Genomic DNA, 17,692 nt, shown 5'->3' with positions numbered 1-17,692 from the left:
TTATTCTGGCCAAAGCGAACCAAAGTTGATACATTTAAAAATGCCTGATCATCACACTGGGTAAGGGCTCACAGGATATATTTGCATTTAGTGATGACTTCTTTCCCAGTAAGCTGTCAGAGATCCACGGAGTGGCCGCACTTGAATAGATTCCTCATGCGAGATAAGAAAAGACTGTGCTATTCAAGTGGTGGCGTCTACCAGCATAATGGACTAGTTGGTTTGTTGCCTGGCTGATCACACTTGCTTAATATCTTTGTCCCATACAGACTTCATATTTAAAAAACAATAATAGATGTTTTTTTTGTCACTTAACAATAAAGTCAAGAAACATGCAGGCTTAAATTGTCACGATTTTACAGTTTTATAGCCCAATTCCAGTGTTCGCAAAAAGCAATGAGTTTTTTTGTGGCAGAAAATGACTGTTTTAAAGTAGCAGTCTATGGAAGCCATGGAATAAAAGAATAAAAACAAAGGTAATTTTGAGTTTTAATCTCACAATTCTGCCTTTTCCCCCCTCAGAATTGACAAACTCACAACTTTTGAGTTAAATGGACTTATAAAGTCCTTACTATGATATACAAACTTGCATTTGAGAGAAAAAAAGTCAGAATTGTTAGATAAAATATGTAAATATTATGTGAAATGTTATAGGTTTAAATAATAGTAGCTGTAGGGCTAATACAATATGTCCCCTATGGACTGCATATGTGAATATTATGAAGACCTATTGTTTAAATCAAATTTATTCTTTAAAAAAAATAGGGTGATCATAGCAGGTTCCATCCATAGTCTGTCCGTTTAAATATCTGCGTTTAGCTTCAAATAGTATTTTTGATGACATTATTCTATAAAAATGATTTGCATTCCGATTCTGACATCACAAGGCACAACAATAGATTTTTTCTTTTATTCCATGGATTTGACTTGTTTCCCTCTACTTGTTAACAGTGTTTTTCTGCCACCACAATGTGTACGCAGCTGCAAGTGATGAAACTGTGACGTCTACTCCAAATCGGTCTATGGATCGCATCTTTTCTTTTTTTTATGATGTGCCTTTGACGTTGTGTCACACAACTCAAATGTATCTAGACATGCAGGCTTCCATGTTTTGATTTAAAGGCACCACCTATGCACTGATATGTCATGTCAACTGTCTGGTAATCACTGGCTGCGCTTTTAAAGCTCAGCAGCAAACAAGATCAAAGTTGCATTTGTTTGAAATGGAGTCTCGCTTGACCAGCATGCAGTGCTTCACTCCATAGAGGTCATCATTTACTCACCCTCATGTTGCTCGAAACCTGTGTGAGTTTCTTGATTCTGGGGAACAATACTTGAAGATCTACAATGAGCAGACAATGAAGCTTTCATGATACAAAAACATGACATAAAACATGTGTACCATATTCCAAGTCATCTAAAACCATACAATTGTTTTGTATGATCAAAATTTAAGTCAATATTTAATGAATATCGTGATATCTGCCCTACCTCTTCTTGGTGCGTTCATAGGGTTATAAGAGAAGTATCAGTTTTGCATGCATTCATGTTCTTTTGAGTCTAGCCTTTTCAATTCATTTTTTAGTTGGTTCACAATGATCCATTCACAAATCAGATTGAATGGGTTCCTGAGTAACTGACTAAATGATCCGGTCTCAGCAGGTCCTTGTGAAGTCAAATTCGGAGTGAATAATGATGTACATTTCGGTTTCTTACACAAAGCTGTCTTATAGTTTCAGAAGACTTGGAGCCACTTTAGATGGTTCTCGACATCAGTGGCAGTTGTGGTTAATGGGACACTAAACTAGATTTCAATAATGGGTGACTGCTTCTATGTGGCTTCTCAGTCCTCCTTAAAAGATGAATGTTGATTGTGGTTTTTGATGAAATCCAAAAAGAAAACATGAAAACAAAAACATCTCTCTTTTTCCCCCCTCTACAGATCAATCGTGCCCCGAGTTTTGGGACAGATCAAAAGATTGATTACGACGTGAAGAAGGGGGTTTTGCTCAACACCCTGAAACTGCTCAACATCAGGTATGAAGCAATGCTTTCTCCAGAGTCCCATTAGAAAGAGAAAGAAAGAGTTAATCAGAAATCTCACTCTCCGTTCCCAGCTGTCCACCAGTCTTAAGTGTTTTAGAAAATATTGATTTCTTGATCCTTGAAGAAGTTGCTTGAAACTCATTGATGGGTCCACATGCACGTGGTTTTACTGCCACTGTTTGATTCGGAAGAAGAATTTTGGACACTTAAGCCAAGTCAAATGAATTGAAATGGTTGTGAGATATGTTGAAAAGTATATAGATATAGCAAGGTGAGCAAATGATTAAATCCTACTAGTCTCAGAAATTTAGGGCCAGATTAACTAAACAAAGAGCAAATTAGAGTGCAATCGCAGAAAAGCGCCAATGGGAGTGGAAAGTTCTGTGGTTGATTTAGTGACAAGGCACACATTAAAATACAGACACAGTCAGATCATTTCCATAATGATCAACACAATCTACCAAGAGCAGTTCAAATTAGCGTCTGGGTTAAGACATGCTTTTTTTGGCCGGTAAATAATGGTGCAAATACCATTAAATTGACTTTTTTAATGTTTATTACTGTGCTGTATAATCACTCAATACACTTCAGTTGTATGTTCCAGTAAGTATATTACTGTAAATATTGAGGGTAATACTGATTTTTCAAACTGTTTTCTACGATTTGATTGTATTTAACCTGAAGGGTGTTTATGTGAGGATTGTGTTTTTGTGGGAATGTCGTGAATTTGGGAAAAGTTTGTGTGATTGCCTGTGCGTGTAGTTGTATGTCAGTACACAGGCTTTCCTGTGATTGATTATCATAGACCTGGCCTTCAAATCCCAGGTCCACCTTTTGTACTAAATATACCAGAGTGGCCCAACAATGGTCCTAGAGTAGGAAACAACAGCAGACAAACTCAATCCAGCAGTGGATCAGATTTCAGGATGCATTGCTGCCATTCTGTCGCAGTGATTTTCTTGGAAGTCTCCACAGACGTTTACTGTGTCCCAACTGATCCAGCTGAGTTCTACCAGTAACATATCAAAGCGACTCCCGTGTTATTTCCCCAGCAGTGGCAGGACAAAACCAATAACTCAGCGACAAGAACTCCGGAGTGTGAAAGTCGTATCAATAAAACGAGAGGGTTCCCCAGTGGTTCAGGAGCCCACTGACCCTGAGTGGCCACTTACAACAGCAAATTTGAAGGGCCAGTGAGCGATGAAATCTTGAAGTGCTGAATGCTGTCAAGTCAAGTGATGTATGGAGTCTCGGAGTCTGTCAGGATTCCGGCTGGGAGTTTGGGCTACTTTGAGTGCTATTACTGAGCATTTCCTTTCCTTTTATTTTATTGTGTGTTTTATTATTATTATTATTTTTTTTACCTAGAGCAAGTGATAAACGACGGAATTTGGCCCAGCAGAAGGCAGAAGCCCAGCGACGGCTGTATGGACAGGGATCAACGCGCAAACTCACGGCCGGATCATCGGAATGGGAGAGACAACGTCACCTACTGGAGCGCAGGAGAGAAGAGCTGGTGAGGCCTGTTTAGCAATTAGAAAGCAACATTTTATTAGGTCATGTTTAAGTAATGAAGCAAAATAGCATTTAGTGTTGGAGCCATGGATTAGCAGTTTGTGCACTTGCTCCAGACTTGTTGAGGCTTGGTGCTCATGTTGAAAAAGAAGATTCAGATCTCTCCTATTTTGTCTTATTTCTCCATCAACAAAAAGTTGCTTTTAAAAGTAATGCATTACAATATCGCGTTACTCCAAGTAACTAATTGCGTTGCTTAGTTACGTTTTACTTTGCCGTTATGTTTTTTTATTACATTTTTTCACTTGGGCTGGGCTTGATTACTTGTTTTTTAATTAAAAAAACCCAAAACTTATATTTTTGGCAACTGTAAAGGCCTTTTACAGGAAGTGTCTCTCCATCACACTCCCAATTTCTCTCAACATGGGCACAGGAGAGCTGTCAGTGAATAAATGGAAAAAACAAAATAACTTGCATTACTTATTTGAAAATGTAATTCTCTTACTTTTTTTGTAAGTTTTAAAGTAATGTGTCACTTTACTAGTCACTTGAAAAAGTAATCTGATTACTTAACTTGCACAAACCTCCCAAAGCCAAAAAAGATATTTAAATATTCATATTCCGCATATGTACAGACAAAGCACGTTTTCCAGGAAGTTCAGTTAGTAGAAGGTGCTTTGTGCACCAGTTCTTGATTGGTCTTTCGATCAACGTTTTATTATATGAAGAGATGAATGAGGTTGAGATGACTGCAGGTAGGTGGTATTTTCAAAGGGCAAAGCTAGATGCAAAAGAAGAGTGAGATTTGGGGATTGGGGGCTGAGCGAATATGCCTGTACCAGCATTTAGCAGAGATCAGTGACTATTATAGAAGACACCCTGCTGCGCCACTGCAAATTGACCAGCTGACCTTTCCACAATTATAGTTTTTGATGTATTAAAATGGTACAGTGGGAGTTAAATCTATATGAATTATGAATGGGCCCCCTGTATTAACAAGTGTAGAGGAGAGGCTGTTATTCGAGCTCACTAACTCTCAGACTTCATTAAGTTGCCTCGTAATATGTGAAACGAGTCATTCGGTGCCATTGTTATTGGGTTTTGGGTGGCTAAATTACACTGCAGTATAGCACTAACAGAAACAGGGCTTTATTTCTTTTTTGTTCTACCTGCTTCTCACTGCTTATTCACTTGTGTTGTGTTTTCAGAAAGAAAGACTGGCCCAAGTCCGCAAGCAGGTCTCCAGGGACGAGCACGAAAAGCGGCACCTGGGGAACTACAGGTAGGGGAGCCGCTTTGACGATTGTTATCCTGTAAGAATGCCCGCTTACACCTGTGGGGTCTCTTGTGGCTTGGTTTGGGATGTAACAGTATGAAACAATTTCTTAGCCTCTCATGTGAGGACAAAACAAGGACAAGAGTTGTTTCTAAAACTTGAAATATTCTGCCTTCATAGGCAGAAAAGGGGGATAATAAGGCACCGAATCATGTTCGAATCCATTCTTTGGGTAACATTCTGTTTACCCTGTTAATATAAAAGGTTACATTTGTGAAAAAAAAACAACGACAAAAAAAAACAATATATATATATATATATATATATATATATATATATATATATATATATATATATATATATACATGCATACTTAGGTCAAAGGCAAAAAGGGGTTTTCAAACATTTACAGTTTAATACAGCTTAAAATTATCCCATACTTTATTGCGTCCTGTTTGTTTGTTTGTTTGTTTATTTTTCTGAGCAAAAAATTATGTCTGTCATACATTTTTACCATGATTTCCAGAATGTCATTCAGTGTAACAATAGTCCATATAACAGGAAAAAAAAGGGATTTTTAGAAGTAAAATCATTAGATGTCATTAAAAGACTCTATTTAAGGATGACAGTGCAGCCTAATTAATTGTAATTTTAAATCATTACCAACCTTTGCCGCTCTCCTTCAAACCGCTAGATTTTGCCCATTTGACATCAAGAATTATTATTTTTTCATTTTTTTTAAATCGATAAAAATTTAATCAAATCTAGTAGGATCACTTTTTATTTAATATATTTTAATAAGTACAGGCTGGAATAAGTATGTTGTTTTATTTTTACATGAATATATCTGTTATGCTGAATGATGATGGAACATAATTTCCATAATTTCCACCCATATTTTGCCATTTTATTGCTTTCTAACTGTATATAAATTCACTTTTGTATATTTAATTTGAAGTGGACACCAAAATAGGGTGTGTCGCTTTGTACCCACATACAAGGCCAAAGTAAATCATAGACAGCATTATAGAAAATTTGTAACTAAATTAAAATTTATTTGCAGGATAAAATGTATTTTTTACCTCACTTATGGCTGCTAATTTGAGAGCGCTGGTCTAGAAGGACCAAAAGTTGTCAGTATTTTTATCTATATCTATCAGAGATTGTTGATGACTCCAGGTCACTACTTTAATGACTGCTAATGTTTTATAAAGAAGCCAAATGCTTCTTGCTTTTAATACTTTTGTCATTTGTTACATTCAAATTCAGACACTAAGATCTGCCAGATGAATACCTGCCATTAAGACTTGATTAACTTGACCTCATTACACAAGCATCTAAACTAACCCTTTGTATCTACCATATTGGGTGGCTTCTTCATAGAGAAATTGCAGCATTTAGCATCTTGCAAAAAAAATAAAAATAAAAAATTCTTCCAGTCAGTTTGTAATTGCAACAAATCACTTCTTAATATGGAGCCTCCACGTCAGAGCCTCAGAGGAGGAATACGAAACGAATGCCTCTTCCTAAATAGGTCATTTTATGCCTATGCCTGTAAATGCTGTTCTGTTCAACTCTAAATAAAAACACCCCAAAAGATGCTGAAACATGAAAAAAAAAAGTGTTTGAGGTTTGTGGGTCAGACCCAGATTTCAGACATGTGCCATATGCCAAAGACTAAGCCCACTTACTCTTACTAGATTACTTCTCCCACATAAGTTTGTCCATCGTGCTTGTAGCTCTTAATGGATTTGGGGCGGTTTATCGTCTGATCTGAACATTTACATTTACTTGAGCTTTTGATTACGTTGAAGCCGGAATCCAAAAGAGCTGTTTTAAATGTCACACGCCAAGTAAGTGTAATTTATTAGGCTGAAATGTGGAAATATGTCGCTCGCTATACCCTTCACTGTTTATTTAGTTTGAGGTGTTACCATTATTTTGTTCAGTGCTTCTCAAATGTTGGGTCAGACGGAAAGAACAATGCAGAATAAAAAATGCAGCTACTGTAGCTATATACAGTAATTGTGTGAATTTATGATACCAAAATAAACATTCTTTTTAGACAGTTTTCTGGAATACTTGATGCTGATTGGTCAAATGTTGCAATCTGTATTGAAATATTCTTGATTTATGTATTTGATAAGTAGTCAGTATAATAAGCAGGATAATTCTTGCATTCTGACAATCATTATTTCTAAATAAACCATTTCGGGATGGTACAAGTTCATCTTGACTCTACATTAATGCTTACATTATCAACTGTCCCACATATTTTGTTGTTGATCATGTCAAACTGTATGATATTTTTGCACAAATACATTTGTCACCTCTTAAATAGCTAATACTAATACAATATTTATCCCAGTATTAGTTTAACCCTTTGGAGTCGATTAACGCGTATACGCGTTTTGGGGTATTTTCTCCTGATAACCCTGAAAAGAACTTAAATTACACTTTCAGTTTTGATCGTACAGATAAGTGCAATACATCAAACCGGTAAATCACACTTTTTAACGTTTTTTAACGTCTTAACGTTTTTGCAACTAGCCCCTGCTAATGTTATTTATACAAAATGAACTAACAATGAAAAATACTTATAAAACATTTATTTATCTTAGTTATTGCTAATTTCAACATTTAGTAACATTTTTTCATTATTTTCGATCAAAAGTTGTATCTGATAATATTATTTAATAGACCTGAGCTAACATGAGCTAACTAAGAAAAGTTGTGTTTTTATTAACTAATGTTAATAAAGATTAAATACATACTGTAACAATATATTGCTTATTGCTCATATGTAAAGTGTTGCCAGTAATATTAATACATTTCAAGGTGTTGTTTGCATAATTCTGGTACCGTAGCAGGTCGCCATCTGATGTCTAACGTAAAATCCGGGTCCTGAAGCTCAGCCAGTTGCTGGTTTTGATTATATCCCCGACCCAATATGGCGCTGATCTGAAGATCCATCACATAGATAAAGACAAAGGTTTACACGTCTCTGGCTTTTGTTTAGTCTTAACGTCTAATATAAAGACAAGTTTATTAATCATTAGTATATACACACCATTAATGGACAAATGCATGTGTGAAAAGAACGATTGAGGTTTGTTTAAGTGATTAGAAAAGCAGGCAGACCAGACTGTTAAATCAGATAATCAGATAAAACTCTCTCTCTCTCTCCCTCTCTCCATACAGACGTATTTACCCCCCAGATGACAAGCTGCTCTTGGAGAAATATGAGAGTCTCCTTTCAGCTGCCTTTCAGACATTCCTCGCTGGGCGAGCAGCTTCACTTCAAAAGGAAATGAATAATCCACTGAAACGAATGAAGGCATGTACCTGAGACACAACCGAACAATCTTTTGCTCTTATTCCTTCTTTCTATCTCTTTTCCACTTGCTCTTTTGCATTTAAAATAAGAAATGTGGATGTGTATTTTACTTCCTAACTCTTGTTGTGGCCATCTGGTTTTCATTAGTGCAGTTGAAGGCAACCATCAGCATTGCTATTGTTCATTCATAGGGTTAGGGAATTAAACAAACTGTTTGAGCTACGGACATGAATGATACCTCAAAAACCACGTGGCTTGTTGAGGAGAGCTTGCTATTACTATAAGCTCTGAGACTTTTTGCCTAGTAGATGATAAATCTAGCCCATTGACTGGCTGTTAAGGCCAAACAGAATCTAGACAATCTATAAGCAGTGTTGAGAAATCTATTTGGGAAATGTTACTTTTCAAACTAACAGCTACTCATAATTTAAAATAGTAGTCAAGCTAGCTATTTTGGAAAAGTAGTTGGCAACACTACAGGTTATAAAAAATGTAGCCAACTGCAATTCATGTGGTACAAAAACATTGAGGAGCTATAGAAAGCCTTAATAAAAAAGAGTTAAGTATTAACATTTAAAATAAGAATAAAGTCACTGTGACAGACTAGAAGTTATTCATTTCCAATGGAGAATAATGTGCTTGTTTGATGAGATTGCCAGCATTAAACCATATATAATCAGACTGATTTACTCTAGAAACACCATAATGTGTATAACTGACCTAAAACTACCACTTCACTAAATATGTTGTTTTTTTTTAATACAAAATTTTGCTAATAAATATTGTAATAATAAATATAAGAATAACACCGTACAAGTTGAATTAAAATACCAAAGGAAAAAAAAAAGCCTTGGCAACTATCATGAAATCTTTTTTTATTATAAAATATACAGTAAAAATATAATTGTTACGTAATGCTTTAAAATCTTTATTAGCTTTATTGTCCTGCTGCATTTCTAAGCAGTTTCTTTTTTTAATTTTTTTTTAATGAAAGCCTCTGTTCTAAGATTCTCTATTCAGCTGGAGTTCATTATTGTGCTGCACAACCTCTCCGAAACCTCTGGATGTTCATTTTACAGGGATTTTCAAGGCCGGATCTGTGTACCCATGCATATGAATGTGGCATATTGTTGGAACTCATAGCTCACATTGATGGAATCTGAAATCTGACTTTGGAGTGGGGCTGCACATGAGTTTGAATGGAGATGGTTGTTAGGCAGGTTGTAGTTTTGAGCCGGGAGCCGTCTGCTGATATGGCAGGGGAGTGCTTGAGCTGTTTCCTATGGCGCTGGTGTCTGGCTTATTTGGGAAAGATTCAAAAGCCAGAGTTCGTGCCATTGCCATTTGGTCTTTGACCTTCCTGTCTGTGAGTTTGTTAATGTCGCTTCAGTTTCTCAGCAACCCTGAGCTTTTAACATTAGTCTAGGGCCTGTCTACCCCTCACAAATTTACAAAGGGTTGGGAAAGTTACTCAAAATAAGTAATTACTAATTGGTAATTACTTTTCTATTATTTTCAGGGGAATTCTTTACTAATTACTCTGTCTAAACAGTAATCACATTACTCTTTACTATATACTTACTATTGCTGCCAAAATGGCTTGTTCAGGAATCACTGGATTATAATCACTGGCCAAATTTACATGTCAAAAGCACCCATTTGATGTTCGGAAACTTGACCTACTCCATCATGTTTGAGTAAAAGGGAGAAATATTATTACTCCTAAACACTAGAAGAACTACCAACAAGAGTAAACTATGGGGAAACTGTGTGTAGCACCTGTCGCTTTGTAAATTCTTAGGGGCTGTTTACACGACAACATTTTCAACCCGAAAACGGGAAACTTTTTATGCGTTTTGCCTGTTCGTTTACACAAAAATAGCATTTTGGGGACTGAAAACGCATATTTTTTAAAAAGGGTTTCAAAGTGCAAGTTTTTGAAAACGGCACTGTTATTGTTTCTGTGTAGACACTGTGTAGACGGGAATCTTTGAAAACGTTAACGACATGCGTGTGCGTAGTTTGTGTTAGGTATGTAGACATGCGCAGTACGTGTCAATGTTAAATGCAAGCGTGAACAAACATACACAACAATGAAGTACATAGTACTGTTGTTGTTGCTCAATAGTTTGCTAATGCTTCTTCAGTAAAGTGTTGATTTACTTCAACAATATTACAACCAACAGCGGAGACGCATCATATACAACATATAATCGCCACTTCCCTGTAGGTACTGTTTACTAACAAGGTGACAGTGCCAACTACTGGCCTGGCATATGTAATACAGCGGTTTTGGCCGTTTTCGCGGATATGTGTTAACGCAAATCGTTTCTAAAACATGGTCGTGTATACATGAAACTTTTTAAAAACGCAAGGGAAAAACATTTCCGTTTTTGACTACATTGTTTGGTAGCCTTAAAGGGATAGTTTACTCAAAAATTAAAATTACCCTATGCTTTACTCAGCCTCAAGCCATCCTATGTGTATAAGACCTTCTTCTTTCATACAAATACAATTGGAGGTATACTAAAAAAATATCCTGGCTTTTCCAAGCTTTAAAATGGCAGTGAATAGTGGTTGAGATTTTGAAGCAAAATAAATATTCTTAAGTGAAATAAACATACACATTCAGCGTGGTTTGTTTTTTAGCTGTCACAATGTAATGGTGGTACAAAAACATGGGGCAGCACAAACTATACTGGACCCGAAAGAAAGCTCACAGCTCGAAGCAAAGCACTGTTACTAATTTTACATGCAAAGATGCATTTACATCTTAAAAGCACAGCAGCAAAAAAAAAAAAAAAAAAAGAAGACAAAAAGAAAAAAGGCCTGTTTTATGCCAGGAATCATAGAGAGGGTGGAAAATGGTAACGAAAAACTAAACCTTTTTTGTATACTATTTTTATAAAAATGTGTATACTATTGTTTACTGATATTGTGTAAAACATTTTATGGGAACAGGTCTGCTAAGATAGTTTTGGATAATTTAATTTTAATTTACTTTTATTACTAATGTTCCAAAAAAAAAAAAAAATCCAGATATCAGGATTTGTCAGATTAGGTTTCCTCTTGCCATAACATAATGATTAGAAATATCTTAAAATGTCCTAAATACACATGAGTAAGGTAAACAATAAATTCTAGTAGCATAACTGCATATATCTGAAATGTAATTTTTTGTAGATCATAGATAAATAGATGGACTTATAGATAAATACATGGAATAGCTCACATAAAATAAAAGTGGAATAAACTACAGGTATACGATTCATATTGATTATGTCACAATGTCTTTTTTTATTATTTAATTTAATTTTAATTTGATCTATTATTTTTTTGTGTGTGTGTGTGTGAAAGTTTTGTTTAATGATAAGATAATATTAAAAATATCTTTGTTGTGGTTGTGTTCTAAAGATAAACAGAAGTCTTACAGGTTTGAAACGGCATGCGAGTGATTAAATGATGACAGAATTTAAATTTTTTAACTATTCCTTTAATAATGACTCATTACTCTAGTACAGTTGGTCTCAGGCAGCCACAGGATGATTAGTAAATTATTAATATTTAAATTATTACAAAAATAAAACATGATTTTAACTGATTCATGATATATTAATCTTATTAATATATTAAGAAATCTAAGACTAATTTAAATTAAAATTCTAAAAATAAAAGAAAATGAAATCAGAGTTCTTTTTATTTAACCTCAATAACTTTCTTTAATGGTAATATTTTTGCTTTGAGTGTGACCAGATGGTTATACTCCATCCAGAAAATAACATTTTATGTTAATACCAACATTTCTTACATACATCAGTCAATTTAAAAAGTGAATGGTGATGTATTTGTTTGCATTTTGTTTTGCGCTTCCTCTAGAATACATAGCAAGCTGTGAATAGATGTGAAAAGCTGCGGCAGGAGAGAACATTGCTCTGTTATTTTCTTGCTTTCCACAACTGCAACAAGCAATCGGTAAAACATTAACAATGGCAAGTTCCAGCACCCAATTGCCACTTATTGTAACGTGCGATAACAAAAAGAAAACTCTTGTTGGAAATGCGTCCTCTGTATTAGACACACACCTGCCTCAAAATTTTTCTTATGTCCTCACGTCTGTGCCCTGACACACAAAATAATCCCAAAATCGACTTTGTGAGTTTCCACCCAAATCAAAGCAACAAAAACAAATTTCATAACAATCTAACGGTAGCAAGCACTGGCAAATATTGACTCGTCACCTGCAGTCAGAGTGTGAGGTTTTTCTGGCCTTTTTTCTCTTCCCCGACTGCCTGAACAATGAGTCTTACTCTGTTTGGGGAAGAATGGAAGGCGGTGATGAGCAAAAGAACAGATTTTAATGCACTTAAAATCTCTCTCCATCTGAGCCAGAACAACAGATCAATGCCTGGCTTATTGAGTTACAGCTGGGATAATGTTTCTGCTTGAAAAGCATGCGACATTTGTAATGGAGAAACATCAGAGTCTGTGAAACACACATCTTACGGTTTTGAGGAAAAAAAAGAAAGAAAGAAAGAAAGAAGAAAATATGTTGAAGCAAATTCAGAACAGTATTGATCAAATTCTTGAGACTGTGATGATTCAGTCTTCACCCAAATACATTTATTGTTTGTTATACAGCTGCTCTCCTGCCCTTTTCTTATCTGAAGTACTGTTATTAACCAATCTTGCTTTGTTTAGAAATAACCTACTACATTTATTTGTATGAACCAGCTGACAGACCTTCAGGCATTTTTTAAGATTAAAATGTAATTTTGGATTAGCAGTCTAATAATATCCCTCAAGTCAAATTACTGAAATATTATAAATCTAAAAAGTTAAATATAATATAAAAATATATATAAACATAAAAGTAGTTTGAATGTTATTGAATATAATTAAATTAAAAACACCTGTTTTGTGATGTTTTTTTATTATTATTTAAAAAATGATAACTATCAATAAAATTGTTAATTTGGTATAACTGTTCCGAGTTAGTAATGAAGAAAAAGAAAAAGAAAGAAAAATGAAGAAAGAAAAAAATTCTATATTATCTATATTATAGGTTAAAAAAATATTAAAAGTGTTGCATATTAGGACACAGAAATTGGATTGGCATTTAGGCAGTGTTAATAGATAAAATAGAATATATTTTATTTTTGACTACATCAAGTACCTTTTCAAATTATAATCAAATACATCAGTTATGTGGAGTCAAGTGCAAATTAGATGATACGAAGAAAGGTTATTTAAACCTTTATTGAAACCTTATTTAAATCTAAAAAAAAAAAAAATCTGGTCCATAAGCATTGAAGTACACCATGGCAATATCAAAATAACTGCTTGAGCCCCCTCATGAAGAAGGACTGTAGAGTCTTATGAGTCGAAAAGGGGTTTAAAGATATTTTAAGTCCACTATTGTATGTAATAATTGTTTCAGACTACTGGCGGTCTGTCCAGGCTGTTCTGTCCCATCAAATTCATCCCAAGAGGAGAGTGCAAGCTTAGTTTCAGGAAGACCTGAATAAACTCCAGGGTAAAGGAAAAATCTTAAAGGAATCTGCAGGAAGCTCAAGCAGCAGTCAGCATAAATGGGACACTGCTGTCGAAGTGAAATACATCATTTAAAGACAGCTGGATTCATTGACACTTTTTTAGGAAAAGTGTTATACTATTATTGGAATCTATATAATTAATCATATTGATAATATGTTTTACAGTGTTTAAATTAGCTGGTGTTGCTTGCCTGAATCATTGGCTGTGATTTTTAAAATTGAATGGAAAAAGAATTAGTCGTGTGCAATTTGTAATACCAGGAAACTGTAATTTTGGAGTCTTTAAATGTTATGAGCGCTTTTCTCATGTGAACTGTGCAGTGACCCCATACTTCCAAGTCAACAACAGAGTGCTTTATTTGAAAGAAATGACAAGAAGAAATTCTATATAGATTATGATGTGCTAAACTCAAAGTGTGGTTCAGATACAGTGACTTGTAAGAAGGAATGAGCATGATTTATATTCCAGATGGATTCCTGAACTTGGGCTAAACACATGGCTCTGATTTATGCCAAGAAATTGTTTAGGTGTCATGCAACGTGCTGTTTTGATTTAGATTTTTTTATTTTTTTTTTCCAGAAATTACTCATAGTTTAGACAAGATAATAGTGTGTTTAAAATATTTTGGAATTAAGAGGCCTCACTAAAACTACGTTATGTGTTTGTTCCTGATTTTGCAAAGAATGAGCTGGCATATGTTAGGAAAATAGCTAAAATTATATGTTGATTATATACTACTTTTTTTGGTGATATTTGATTTAGATATTTATTTATTTAATATCACCTGAGAAGGTTGAGCATCCATTATTTCAACCAAACTGAAGGTAATTTGATATACATTGTACATTTGGTTATAAATAATCAATATATAATCCATATGCAAATTGACAGATTTAGATTAAAAAAATAATCATCTATAAACTGATTCATGGAAATGAATCAAACTTACTAAAACTCCTGAAGCTTAAATGAAAGATGTTATTAAAATCTCTGTCGTAACTCTCTCATACACATTGTGAATTTAGTAACTTGTACTTCACTTATTTTCTTTTGACATGCAGTAAAATCACAAGTGAGGTGCAAAAAAGTATTCATCTGAGTGCATATCCACATGAAAAGGTTAAAAATTAAGACTGTCTTCTGCTTTTGTTTGTGACTTGTTCTGCAGGAGGAAGATATCCTAGACCTCCTGGAGCAGTGTGAACTGGATGATGAGAAACTGATGGGAAAAACCTCCAAACAAAAGGGACCTAAGGTATATAGTATAAGGTAAAAGGTAAAAAAATGAGTGCTGTCAAAATTAGCATCTATACACATGTGAGTACCGCTTAGGTCTCAATATGGAACCCAGCCTTCCATGGTTCCCACGGATTCATCATGAAGGCCTGGCGCCGGACGTTCCACCACGTCCAGCTGCCTAGGGTGATGGAGGAACTCAACAGAGTCTACAGTGCGGACACTCTTTTAGCAGTTTTAGCAAGCTGACACAAACCCGAGCCTCTCTGTGCCACTCTACCCATTTGAAGTGAGAACACAGGAGGATACCTGCTCTACACGAAGGCTATAGAATCTAGCAAACATGTTGGGGGTTGCCCAGCCTGCAGCTCTACAAATATCTGTCAGCAAGGTGCCATGAGCCAGCGCCCAGGAGGATGCAACACTTCTAGTTGAGTGCGCTCGCAACCTGAACGGGCAGGGCACACCCTGTGCTTGATAAGCCAGGGTTATGGCATCCACAATCCAGTAGGCCATCCTCTGCTTAGAGTTGGCATTCCCCTTCTGCCGGCCTCCGTTACAGACAAAGAGCTGGTCTGAGGACCTGAAGCTTTGTGTCCGGTCTACATAGCATCTTAATGCTCAGACGGGACAGAGCAAAGCCAGGGCTGGGTCTGCCTCCTCCAGGGGCAGCGCTTGCAGGTTCACCACTTGGTCTTTTTTAAGGGTGTAGTGGGAACCTTGGGCATGTAACTGGGCCAGGGCCTCAGGATTACCTGGTAGTCAGCTGGCCCAAACTCTAGGCATGAATCGTCGACCGAAAAAATGCGTGCAGAACCCCTACCCTCTTGATGGAGGCCAGTGCAAGCAGGAGCAGAATTTTCAATGAAAGAAACTTTAGCTCAACTGAATGCAAAGGCTCAAATGGGCTCTGCTATAGTGATTTTAGCACCAGAGTCAGGTCCCAAGAGGGTATTGAGGGGGGCCGGGAAGGATTTAATCTCCTTCTAAGGAGCCTGATGACGAGGTCATGTTTACCTAGAGACTTCCCATTCACGGGGCATGGTGCGCAGCAATAGCAGCAACCTGGACTTTGAGGGTGGAGGGAGACAGCCTTTGCTTCAGCCCTTGCTGCAGAAAGGAAAGCATGACTGCAATCGGGCATCTTCGGGGGTCTTATCGGCGAGATGAACAGGTTCCACTTCAAGGCGTAAGCGTGTCTCATTGCCGAAGTGATGGTGTTCACTACCTCCTGGGGTAGGTCACCTAGAACCCCCACGTCCCATCCAGGAGTTTTCAAAGGTCTGGACACGGGTGCCAAACAGTGCCCCATCTCTGAGTCAGTAGATCCTTCCTCAGAGGAATTGGCCAAGGAGGGGCTGTCGCGAGGAGCACTAGTTCAGGGAACCAGGTCCGAGTGGGCCAATACGGCACTTCTAGCAAGACTTGCTCCTTGTTCTCCTGGACTTTGCACAGTGTCTGTGCGAGAAGCGGGAAACGCAGGATGGCAAAGGGTGCGTGAGTAGGGCCTTTGTTGATGCTCTCGAACTGCCCATTGCTGCTATCTGGCGAGGGAGGAGGATGAGTGAGGTCTGGTGCTTGGCCGTCCACAACTCTCCGTGCCCTCCTGGGACCCAGAAATAAAGGAAACTTCTCTTTTGTAGAGTATTTGGGTACCGTCAGCCTTTTTACAGCCCTTTTTACGACGGGAAAAAAACAAAACAAAAGATTCTCCACCCAGCAAGTGAAAAGCTGGTACGCATTGCACCTGCGGCCTTCTAATACTCACGCTGTGATCAGCGGCAGCTGGATGCAATAATTGCAGGCCAATGTCCATTGGCTCATTAGTTTACACTTGAAGTAGTTTGGTCTATCGAAGCAATATCCCAATTCGTCGGTCACTGACATGACGTCGAGAGTGACCGACTGAAAGGGAACCTAATAACCCAGCTGCTGTTATGAATTTTTAATACTCAGCTATATTTAATTTAGAATTTATTGTTTGATAACTTTAAGTTAGTGCAACAAATTACGATAATGACAATTATCTGAATTATATATTTAGTCTACTAAATATATGTATTTTTGGTGTCATTGGTTTCATATTTTTCTCATAAATTTTCTCTTTTAAAAAGTTTGTCAGTAAGGAGTTCTAAACCATGAACTGAACCAACCAGCCCTGAAGCAAAAATGTTTTTTTTTTTTAAATGTTTACTTTATGCATTTGTCAGAACTTTTTTCATTCAAGGTACTGTATAGATATTTTCAGTTCATCCATTCACTGGGAATCAAACCTATTGGAACCCATTTGAACTACAGGAATGCAAATTTATGAGACTCTACTTTTATAAAGGAAGACCTCTTGTAAGAGACAATGCATTTTGTATCCCATTATGCCTTATGACTTAATCAAATCAAAATTGTATGATGATGCAATACTATTGAAAATAAGTTATTATAAAGGAAGTATGAAATATAGTATACTTCAAATTAGAGGGTGAGACGTGAGTGGATTTCCAAACCTCTCATGTCCCACTCCCACAAAAAAAATCCTCCCCCCGTCCCAGTGCCAGAAGAATGACTCCCATTCCCTCCCACTCCTGTGTTGTATTTATTTTAGTCGAAATCTGTCAGTTACAGTAAAAATACAGTACAGATCACAGCCTGCCCACTTTAGTTGAATAAAAATCCAAAATGTAGTTTTTTTTGTTATTTTATTGAACTGAAAGCCAGCTTAAACAATGCACAGT

The 17,692-nt window shown here is 36.5% G+C and overlaps 1 protein-coding gene across 3 annotated transcripts in view; it reads left to right on the top strand.

Moving 5' to 3' along the window:
* Positions 1 to 17,692, top strand: part of LOC109085108 (tubulin polyglutamylase TTLL7-like) — an 82,456-nt gene that overhangs the window by 41,347 nt on the left and 23,417 nt on the right. For all 3 annotated transcript variants that reach the window (XM_042733376.1, XM_042733377.1, XM_042733375.1), the window contains 5 exons: positions 1,943 to 2,037; positions 3,415 to 3,562; positions 4,770 to 4,843; positions 8,039 to 8,174; positions 14,896 to 14,982. In XM_042733376.1, the coding sequence (XP_042589310.1) occupies positions 1,943 to 2,037; positions 3,415 to 3,562; positions 4,770 to 4,843; positions 8,039 to 8,174; positions 14,896 to 14,982 (540 nt within the window). The remainder of the gene's footprint in view (positions 1 to 1,942; positions 2,038 to 3,414; positions 3,563 to 4,769; positions 4,844 to 8,038; positions 8,175 to 14,895; positions 14,983 to 17,692) is intronic.

The sequence above is a fragment of the Cyprinus carpio genome, chromosome B11 (assembly GCF_018340385.1).
Source record: "Cyprinus carpio isolate SPL01 chromosome B11, ASM1834038v1, whole genome shotgun sequence".
NCBI classification, from domain to species: Eukaryota; Metazoa; Chordata; class Actinopteri; order Cypriniformes; family Cyprinidae; genus Cyprinus; species Cyprinus carpio.
Note: the sequence above shows the minus strand (reverse complement) of the source record. Positions and strands in the feature narration are given on the sequence as shown.